General features: G+C 40.2%; 1 protein-coding gene across 1 annotated transcript; it reads right to left on the bottom strand.

Moving 5' to 3' along the window:
- Window positions 1–97: 97 nt before the first annotated feature.
- Window positions 98–1,554, bottom strand: H1-4 (H1.4 linker histone, cluster member). Its single transcript, XM_019945132.3, has one exon. It carries the CDS (start codon window positions 1,506–1,508, stop codon window positions 849–851), a length of 660 nt encoding a protein of 219 aa, XP_019800691.1. The 5' UTR covers window positions 1,509–1,554; the 3' UTR covers window positions 98–848.
- Between the last annotated feature and the right edge of the window lie 9,806 nt (window positions 1,555–11,360).

The raw sequence follows: 11,360 nt of genomic DNA, 5'->3' as shown, positions 1-11,360 counted from the left end.
AGGAAATGACAACACGCTAGCTTTAAGTTAGTAACTGAAAGCAACTTCTCTGTTCCTTTGGATAACTTCGTGCATTGGTTCGGGTCCCGCAACTAGTCACCGTGTTAATGTCCAGCTGGAGCTGGTGGACAAGCTCGTAAACGCATTACCCCGCGCCCTGGGCAGCTAACCAATAAGTAGCCACTACCTGCACGTAACGTGCTGGGCTGGGTCACCCTCTTAAAAGTTCACAATTCTTAACCTCTTAGTCCTCTATCAGAAGTCCTGATAATTTTTGTTACTTATTAACCATGATGCTTAAAATACTTGGGAGTATTTTTCCCGCAAACTTGCCAGTTTTGCCTGTCGGCATGCCCTTCTTATTAAGCAAAGAAAATGCAAGTGGCTCATTAAATGATAAACCATCTTTCGTGCAATGGGGTAAACATTTAAATTTCACTTTAGTGGTCTCCAGACACCTACAGAACGTAGTGCCTGATACAGTGGGGGGAGACTTCCTGCACCTGAGTTTGTGCTCTCCCTTACCGCGCCCTTTGGGGCGAAGTGGGGACTTTCAACCAGCGGTCTCCACTCTCCGCACACTGGAGCCTAAAACAAGCTTACGCTCAGGCCTGTTCCCTGGTCAGTCTAACCGCACTCTTACCAGTTTCCTAAAGGGACTGTCACATTGTAACAGCCGAGGCCATCACGACCCACCCCAGGGAGGGCCGCCCCTCACTTGCAGCCTTTCACTCCTAACCACGCCCCCTTAAAACGTGCCAACAGCTCTTTTCCTGATATCTTTGGGTGGCTCTGAAAAGAGCCTTTGGGTTGTGTCGAGCTTCTAAGCCTTAGGCCAAAGCAACTTCCTATTTCTTCTTGGCTGCCGCCTTCTTTGGCTTGGCTGCCTTAGGTTTGGCGGTCTTTGGTTTAGCCGCCTTGGGCTTCACCGCCTTAGCTTTCGCTGGGCTCTTGGGCGCCTTTTTCGGCTTGGCTGCTTTCGCTTTTTTCGGACTCTTTGCTTTTTTGGCTCCTGCAGCCGCGGCAGGCTTCTTCGCCTTCTTTGGGGTCTTCTTGGCGCTCTTCTTGGGGGTGGCCGCCCCCGTCGCCTTCTTGGGCTTCTTAGCCCCTCCTGCGGGCTTCTTGGGCTTGGCCGCGCCCGCCTTCTTGGCTTTGGGCTTAGCCTCCCCGGTAGCCGCCTTCCTGTTGAGCTTGAAAGAACCCGAAGCGCCGGTGCCCTTGGTCTGTACCAGAGTGCCCTTGCTCACCAAGCTCTTGAGACCCAGCTTGATCCGACTGTTATTCTTCTCTACATCGTAGCCCGCGGCCGCCAGCGCCTTCTTGAGCGCAGCCAGAGACACGCCGCTGCGCTCCTTGGAGGCGGCGACAGCCTTGGTGATGAGCTCGGACACCGGGGGCCCAGACGCTTTACGCTTTGCGGCACCTGCAGCCTTACGGGCCTTCTTTTTCACCGGCGTCTTCTCGGCAGGGGCCGGTGCAGCAGGCGCGGCGGGCGCAGTCTCGGACATGTTGAAGGCGATTGTTGGGAAAGCAATTCGAGCCGGAAGCAGAGGCACTGGCCGGGACTCGGGCCGCGCCGCTGCGCCCGCCCGTTTATATAGGGCGGAGCTGCGCCGTGATTGGTGCGCTGTCCAGCCCGCCTCGCTGGCAGCCTCAGAGTGTCCTCTCGGATCCCGAGTTGTGTTTGTTACACCTCAAAAAATGCCAAAAATATCAAAATTCTCTGCACTGAATTGCCCGATTTTTCCCAGAAAATGATCCCCGAAGTCTCAGGCTTCACTCAGGTCTCAAATTATGAGGAAAGCACAAAACCTTATGCCAAAACCCAGCAATATTTCCCGCCGTGCTTGTCAAATTTCAACTCAGAGAAACAAAACTTTCTATTTTCTTCGTAAATTATAAACCGATCTTTAACTGTGGAGTTTTCTGACCTCTCAAATATGATTCTCCAAGTGGTTAGGTTCTTATAGGTCCAAAAAGCATGGAACTGGCATTAGGATTTTTATTACAAATCTGCACTTAAGTGAGGGAAGTAACACAGGCTCCTCTGAGAGTCCTGTCTATTGAGCCGAGGGCATTTGAGTTCATCAAACTGGTTTAGTTTAATGCTAAACAAATTATTGCCCATATGAGGTTAAATGTTGGACCCCTGGGACATCAACGTATGCAGCCATGGTTTTATTTCTTTCTGTTGCGTCTGGGTTTTTAAACAATTCCTTAGGATAATTCTTTTCCTGTCTGCTCCCAGGGGTTGGGGGAGGGGCGGTTGCTTCTCCTCCTCTGGACAACTGCTCCAGGAGTTTAGATACCTTGAATTCAGGATATTTGGGAAGGAAAGGGAGTCCAAAACACAGGATACACAGATGGAAAAGGATTAATTTTCAAATAACACGCAGATGTTTTCTATGAAGTCACTGGAAGCGGAGGCGCACTTGGAAGAATTTGTTTGCAGTCTTGGTGAGTTCTTTTGGCATATGCTTCAGGATCAAATAGAAATATACTCTGTAGAGTTGGAATTCAAGCGTTGATCATAAGGGGAACTAAATGGAAACTGTAGATTATAACATATCTATTCCCTTTACCGGAGAAACCCAGACCCTGTTATCACTGAATAACTGATGAATGACTAGTCCACACAGCAAATATGGCTTCACTCATGAAGATTATGGTCCTATGCTTCCTGGAGCTCCATCAAAAAGAAAATAAGTTCCGTGTAGGATCGAATGACAAGTTCAGATTTCCAGCTCGGAAGCAGAGCTTTGAGGGACCATCCACGTTAAGTTTTTGTCCTCTGAAGACACCCTTTGCAAGGTCTTTGAAAAAGTGGTTTTATTTAGGTAGTACATATTGGCAATCACCAAAGTGTACACGTTGGCAATGAAAACCCAACTAAAGGAATTATTCCTGGAAAATGATCTGGACGGAATTGTCTTTAAAAACTGCAAGCCATGTACTTGAAATTTTGGCCAGTGCTATAAGGTGATAGGATACAATTCTGTGGGTGTAGCTGGTTGTAACATGGCATTTGACATCACATTAATTTTTAGTTCCATTCCCCCAATTTTCTCCACACACAACAGACTCTACTACTGAAATAAAAGAATACAGATCTTTGATTCAACATGAATGAAATGTCTCAAAAGAGTCTTGTTTAAATTAATGCTGAATCTGGTATAAAAGACATATAAATTATCAATATTTTTTAAAGCCTTAATATGTAAACATTTTCAATGTAATTTGTGCATGCTAGTGAAAAATAAATATGTGCTTTGTTATATATTAAAATAAAAAGGGAGGGGATTAGGCTCCAAAACAGACCACTTGATGGTTACTACAGAAATTGATTTTATGGGCACTTTAATCCCAGGGCAGTGGGGTTATGCTCATTTGCAATGACAAACAAAACCACTCCCCTACGTAGTTGAAATTTGCAGAGCACACTGGAATTTTCTCTCAAATACCTCACTTTTTTCTATGTATTCCTAACGACTTCTGATTTGGAGGTACTTAAATTCTTCAAATTCTGGGCTCTTTTAACTCATCTATGCTCATCTCCTATGTTGCAGTGTGTTTTCTATAAATAAAACTATTTGACAGACTTAAAGAAGACGTAGAGGATATGCCACTGTTACATCAAGCATTTATTTGAAATAGAAGTAACACCGAAGGCTCTATTTTCCTATTGATCTGTCAGTTATATCAGAACTACCTAGGGTGTTTGTGTGTGTGTGTGTGTGTATATGTGTGTGTTGTACCTGTGCTTTAAATATAGATTCCAAAGTCTTGCCGCAGATAATTCTGAATTCTCCCAAGAAGACTGCTGGTAAGAGGTGCATCCAGGATTCCAGCTCACATCTGTTTGACTTCAAAGCATTTGCTCAGTGTTTTTCAGGCTGCAGGTCTGAACAATCATTAAAGGTTGCAAAATCAATTTTGTAGCACAAGGCCAAAATGTTTCCTTTTTAATGAACTAGAATAGAATACAAAGTATCAGAGCCCAAAGCAGGTAGTTTCAGTTTTCTGCATAGCTTTTTGATGGTGTGCTGGGTGCCACCGTGTAAAATGTATTTCTTACAGTACAATCTCATATGGCCAGAGTGGGAGGAGTCTTCCTCATGCATTTCTTGAACTTTTATAGCCATGAAATATTCTCAAGTGTGTTAATCGCTAATGATCTACAAAAAGTAATTTCCTATTATTGGCGTTTTTAAGCCTCTAAGAAACCCCAAGTCATAAAAAATGGGGAGCACTCTGCAAACATTTCCATTTTGAACACGGTAGCAACTGTGCTAAGAGTAATGATGAGATTTGTGGAAAAGCTGAAAGGAAAGTGAGGCTTATACTTAGTTCCTTTTACTCCAAAATTCTGGGCTCCAGAATCAAGCACTTGATTCTGGACTTTTCTATTTCAGTAGAAAAGTCAAGACAGAGTTTGGGGAAGAGGCGCTTTTTTGCTAAACAAATTAGCCCTTCTCCAGCTTCCTCATAGCAGGCGTGTTGTATGACCGCAGCTATGGTGACGCTATGAAGACCACCTGTAGATCTCTATCTGTTGGGACAGCCTCCCCTTTGTAGGCTCTTTTAAGAGGCACTCTATCTTGGCTTTTGGTGTAGAGCATTTCTGGAAAACTTCTTAAAATGGGCTATATATTATTTCAGAAATTGTTATTATTTTTATTTAATTCAACAAATAAAGCTGGGGCATGGTGCATACTCAAGGTTATTAATTGCAGCACTCTTTGGGACTGTAAAATATTGGAGCAAACTTTAATATCCATGTATAAAAGCGATTGAATAAACTAGAACACATATGTACAATTGGGTAATATATAGCTACAAAAATGAATGAGGAAGATCTCTATGAGTTATTAAGGAATGAATTCCAGGATAGATGGTTAAGTGAAAAAGCCAAGTGCAGAAGAGTATCTATAGTATGATACCCTCTGTAAGAGAAAGATGAAGATATAAGAAAATACATTTTTTTTCTCATTTGTGCAAAAGATACACAGGAAGAATAAACCAAAAATGAAAGGGATTTGTTATCTGTGGGGGTGGGGATTAGAAAGGAATGGAAAGAAGGAAGGAATGGGAACAGAGTTGCAGGGATGAGAAGGGAGTGACAGTTTTCTGAGTATGTCTTTTTGTATAACTCTGACTCTTAAAACTATAGTAATGCTTCATATACCAGCAAAATAGTCACACTATTAAAAGCAGTAGAGATGGGGGAACTCAGAATGGAATACAAGCACTAACAAATTAACCAAACTATATTAAGTTACAGTTATTACATAATAACACTAAAGGGATTGGGGAAGATAAAAATTAACTTAAGTAACTGTAGAAAACAGTATCTTGATTGGATACTATAAGGCTAAAGACAAAAGCAACTACACATAAAGGTTGTAATCTAATAAAAGTGTTTTTCTCAGGGTTATGGGTTAACAATTCTGAAACTACTTATGTGTTTAGAATCGAACAAAGAAGTAAACACGGTGTAGAAAATGAGATCCAGTGTTCTCACTAGTGCAAAAAGAAGTATTTGGCTAAAATGAAACTTGTGCTGGATTAGAATCAGAAGTATTAATATAAACTCATATTTTAAAATACATCTCCAGTTTAATAGATATAGACACCTAGAAGTGTGTGTATGTGATTGGGTTAACATACAAATATACTTCCTTGCTCTGTCAGCGGAGCGGACCTAAAAGCAGTGACACCCTAGTAGCAATTAGCACACCTGGAAGACAATCTTTGGTTTTTAAGCATCATTCTCTAATCAAAGGAACCAGGACCACCTGGAGAAGTGAGTGGCTCCAAGGCTGGAGCAGGGATAATACAGGGTGAGCCTGGAATATCTTGTGGTGCCAGAAAAGGAAGATGCTTAAAATAAAATGAAAATTTGTTGAAACACCATGCAAGCCACTCTCAAGGAGCTACTAATTGCTAAAGCTGGTACCATTTGAGCAACAAAATAAAAATAGATAATACTGGATTTTAACTCATAGATAAAATATATACCCGTAAATAAATACATACATACATAAGGAAAATGGACAACTTTTCCTTGTTGCAGATGAAATCCACAGGTGGATACTAAAATCACTGAGTGAAATTTGAAGGACAATCAGGATTTGCATAGTCTCAAAGTATCTTCCCCAAGATATCTATCTACTACAAAGAGAAAGGTAATGAATTTACAGTGGAGAAACCCAGACACCACCTTAACTAAGTGAGCAGGGTAAACCCCACAAATAGTAAGACATATCAACATCATGAACTCCTTGTATTGAGAAGGATACTTCATCGTTTTTGTGCTATTTCCTGGCAAAAGGCATAAACTCATTCCAGGGATGAGAAAACATCAGACAAATTACACCCAAGGAACATTTAAAAAAATAACTGATCAATACTCCAAAAATGTGAAGGCCATGAAAGGAAAGACAGACTAAGGAATTGTTACAGACTGGAGGAGACTAAGGAAAAGCATTAAGTAAAATCAATGTGCGATCCTGAATAAGATCCTGGAAAAGAAAAAGGACTTGGTGGAAAAGTTTGTGAAATTTGAATAAAGTCTAAAGTTTAGTTAACATGGGGGTGGGGATGGGGTGGGTGGGTGGTGGTGGGATGAACTGGGAGATTGGGATTGACATATATACACTAATATGTATAAGATAGATAACTAATAAGACCCTGCTGTATAAAAAAATTGAATTAAATTTTTTAAAAAATTTATTTAGTTATGACTGTGTTGGGTCTTCGTTTCTTTGCGAGGGCTTTCTCTAGTTGTGGCAAGCGGAGGCCACTCTTCATTGCGATGCGCGGGCCTCTCACTATCGCGGCCTCTCTTGTTGCGGAGCACAGGCTCCAGACGCGCAGGCTCAGTAATTGTGGCTCATGGGCCCAGTCGCTCCGCGGCATGTGGGATCTTCCCAGACCAGGGCACGAACCTGTATCCCCTGCGTTGGCAGGCAGACTCAACCACTGCGCCACCAGGGAAGCCCCTTGAATTAAATTTTAAAAAAGAATTGAAAAATAAATAAAGTTTAGTTAACAATATTGCACCAACGTCCATTTCTTGTTCTCCATAAGTGTACAATGGTTATGTAAGGCATTAACATTAGGGGAAGCCAGTTGAGGGATATAAAGAAACTTTTTGTACTGTTTTTGCAACTTTCTTGTAAATATAAAATTAGTTCAAAATAAAAAGTTTCCTAAAAAAAAAGTTTCTCTTCATATCTCACCGTGTTATACCACTTTTCATAGAAGGGGGAAATATACCTAAATGTGACATAGGTTTGCCAAAGTGGCCGAAATGTAGGTGATTTTTATTCTTGTGTCCAAACTTTAATAGTTTTCAAAGCTTCTACCATAAGCACAATTACTTTATTATTAGTAAACAACATGTTTCTCTTTAAAATATGATGAAGCTTATTAAAAAAATATATGGGTGCTGAGTTTCTCAGACATTCAGGTACTATCTGTCTCCTCTTTCTGCTCTTTATCTGGACTTTCACAGAAATTATATACGTGTTTTTTCATTTACAGATTCATCATTTATCTGTGTATCCATAAACAATGCTTTAGTTTGGCCTGATTTTGTTATGTATATGTGGAAAATCACAATGTATTTAATCTTTCATGTCTTGTTTTTTTTCCCCTGAACAAGATCCATCCCTCTGTATTATACTGGTGCGGAGAGCTCTAGTTTGGTGATTTGCACTGCAGTTTAATATTTCTTTTATACATGTGGCCCAATGTATTTACTTATCTAGTCTACCGGTCCTGGACATTCTTGTGGTTATATAATATGGCAAATTTAGCTTCTCAAAAATGGTGGCAACTATTTCTCCTGACCCACATTCCCTTCTCCAATGTGTCTTGTCACTCCCGCATCAAGTCTAATTCTGGTCCCCTTGAATCTGAATGACCTTGTGACAGCTTGCACCAAAAGAATGTGAAGGAAGGGAGGCTGTGTGACCTCCACCGCTAGGTCTTAAAAAGCAATGGTGCTTCTGCCTGATTTGCTGGAACACTTAGGCTTCTGTTTCTGAACTATCTATCTCATGAGAATTTCGGTAGTTCTGAGACCACGTTGTGAGAAAGTCAAGCTGCCTGTGGAGACCACGTTTGGGCACTCTGGTTAGTCATAGCAGTTTTTGAACCATCCTAATACAAGGACCAGCAATGTGAGGGAAGGAGTCTCCAGCTGATTCCAGCTTCCAGTGGTCAAGTCTTTTCAGGTGAAGTCCCAAACATCCTGGCAAAGAGACAAACCAACTCCTCTCTGCTCTATCAGAAATCCTGATTTGAAGAATCTATGGGTATAATAAAATAGTTGTTTTAAGCCACTAAGTGTTGGGTGCTTTGTAGCCTAAACAGTAATGGTTTCAGTTTATTTTCAAATGATCATTAGCTGGCCAGTTATTTATTTTTTTAAGAACTCTTTTTGACTGTAACCTACACTAGGAAACACATTTTACATCATACGCTCACACTCACGTGCACTCATGCTTGCCCTTACTGAAACAAAATTTTGAGGAAGTAATAGATCTTCCTTTTCAATGCAATTTGCTCTGCTATTTCTTCTTCTCATCTCTTCCCTCTCCTCTTTTCTCTTTAATTTCAGTAGAGAAATCTATTGATTTCTTAGCACAACCAAATAAATTGATTTAATAAATAATAGTCTTCATCAGCAGATTGAAGGTATAGTTTAAGAGGTGATCTTAATCTCTTTATCTTTATATCTTGCAGAGTATGTATATATTTTGATATCTTATGTATTTTGCACTATACACAAGCTCATGCACATTTTACGCTCTAAACTCAGAGTTAAATTGTTCACTGGCCTAAGTCTAAATAAATCAATAAAACCGAAACAAAAAAATATGAAAAGAGTGAATCTAATAAATGATTCTAAACTTAATTTGGATGTTGAAGTATATGGAAACTCCAAGAACCCATTATTGTTTCAAAATGAAAGCCTGAGAGAGGTTAGTGATTTGTCCCCTGGGCTGTCAGGAAGGGAATCCTGTGGCATCTGGAAGGAGGAAGGGTCCTTGCAGAAGGTGCAGGTGGCGAGTAGTTTAGATCTGGGGTTGGGATGGAGGATTGGGTATCCTTTCTTGGCCCAGAAGAGCTTAAGAATATAAAACATAAGTGTCTACATATATACTCTTAAGAGTCAAAACACAGATCCCTTAATTCTGGCAAGAGCTTGAGAAGTATTCTCTTCTGTCTAGTAAGTGGACCCTGTGAGAAAGAATGACTTCAGAGATATTAACTACCTTTCCATTAACCTTAATATTGAACTCATAATCATTTTCCGAATCAATCTCTTCAACATCAATTTATTCAAAGATGTTGCTGGTGTCTTCAAAAGAGATGGTTCAATGAACAAGAATAGATTGCATTTGAGCCTGTGTATATTTTCTCTGTTCTTGACTTTTCTCTCTTTGTCTATCCTACTTCCTATTATTCCCTCAGCATCCCTTTACATTTCCCTCTCTGTTCCCCCTAAATTATATGAATTTGCTGGTTTGTAAATGTAAGTTCCATCCACTTACACAATATTGTTAATTCATACCTGGCAGTGGCAGTTTGGCATAGTTATCCATTGCTGTGTAACAAATTATCCCAGAATTTAGCGGCTTACAATAGTAATGAGCATTTATTATCTCACACGGTTTCCGTGGGTCAGGAATTTGGGGGTGACTTAACTGGGTGGTTTTGACTTGGGATCTCTGATAAGATTGCAGTCAAGATGTTACTCTGGCTGCAGTCATCTGAAAACTTGACTGAGAATAGAAGATCCAATCCCAGATGTCTCATATGGCTCACATGGCTGGCAAGTCAGTGTTGGCTTTTGGCAGAAAGCCTCAGTTCCTTGGCGTGTGTACCTGTTCATCGGGCTGCTTGAGAGCTCACTCCATCACAGCTGGCTTCCCCAAGAATGAGTGATCCAAGAGAGCGCAAAACAGGAGTCACAATATCCTTTATGACATAACTTCAGAAATCACAATATTCTATTAGTTCCATAGATCAGTCCTATTTAGTTTGGGAGTCTGCACATGTGCGTGCATGTCAGAGGATGAGAATTACCAGGGCCATGTTGGAGTCTGGCTATCACAGTTCTGGAGATGAACAGCTCTATTTCAGATCCCAATCCTATCACTTACCAGGTTTGCAACTTTAAGAAATTTACTAAACTCTATTTCTCAAGTTTCTCATGTCTAGAATTTGAATGAGGATAGTGAGGTAGATTTCACTTTTACTCCCAATTTTTTGCTGCCCTTTTTGGGAGAATTATACATCCCTGCCCACTAATATCGATTTATGACATGCCTACCTATGTGAGGAGTACACTTCCACTCCAACTTGATATCAGTCCCTGCCATGGGAGTTGCTTTGGTAGATCAAATGTGAGTAGAAGTGAGGTGTACTCACTTTCCAGCAGAATCGTTAGGAGCAATGAGATCTTTTCATGTCATGTTCCTTTAGTCTGGGTCCCTCCATGAAGAAAATGTGGAGCAGAACCACAACCGATCTATAAAAAAATGCAATGTGAGCCTGAAATAACCCTTGCCATTGTCATCCACTTAGATTTTGGGGGTTTTTGTTATATAATTTAGCAAAATCTAACGGATACAGCTATTATCTACTCACTAGGAGTATGCTGAGATTTGATAAAATATTTTTGAAGTGCTTATAATACTGAGACATAGTAAACAACCCTGCATGTTATCTATTACCTATTACTATGATTATACAAACCTAAATTCACATGAAATGAGTTAATAAGCAATGCCATTAATTAATTTATAATAAGAGATGTACTTGATATTGAAAATAAGTATCAGAGGTGTACATACTTTCTGGTCAGGAGACCAAGATACAGATTAGAGGATGTTTTTTGAGCATATAGTTCGAATAAGGGATATTTTTATCAAGAAGTGGTCACCCAATCAATCAGCTCCTCCACCCTGAGGACACCTGTGTACAGTGTTTTGTTTTGTGGAAAAGACACTCTGAACAAGTTACCATTCTACAAACTCTTCTTTTTCTAGGTGATCACCAACCTCCCTTTTCTCACAGTTGCTCTTATATGAATTCTCCAGACTTACAGTAACCATGATACTCCAATATAATTTATATCAGTTACAGTACAAATACAGTCAGTTACAATTTAGAATATTGCAATATATTTATAAAGTTTACCATAGAGTAAATACAATATGCCAGTAAATACAATATGTTCTAAGCACTTTTCAAATACTTACTCACTTAATCCTTGTAATAACAAGGATTATTACAAGTCACTGGCACAATGGTGCTATCATTACACCATTTTCCAAAGGACAAAA

The sequence above is a fragment of the Tursiops truncatus genome, chromosome 10 (genome assembly GCF_011762595.2).
Source record: "Tursiops truncatus isolate mTurTru1 chromosome 10, mTurTru1.mat.Y, whole genome shotgun sequence".
NCBI classification, from domain to species: domain Eukaryota; kingdom Metazoa; phylum Chordata; class Mammalia; order Artiodactyla; family Delphinidae; genus Tursiops; species Tursiops truncatus.
This window is presented reverse-complemented; position numbering and strand designations above follow the sequence as displayed.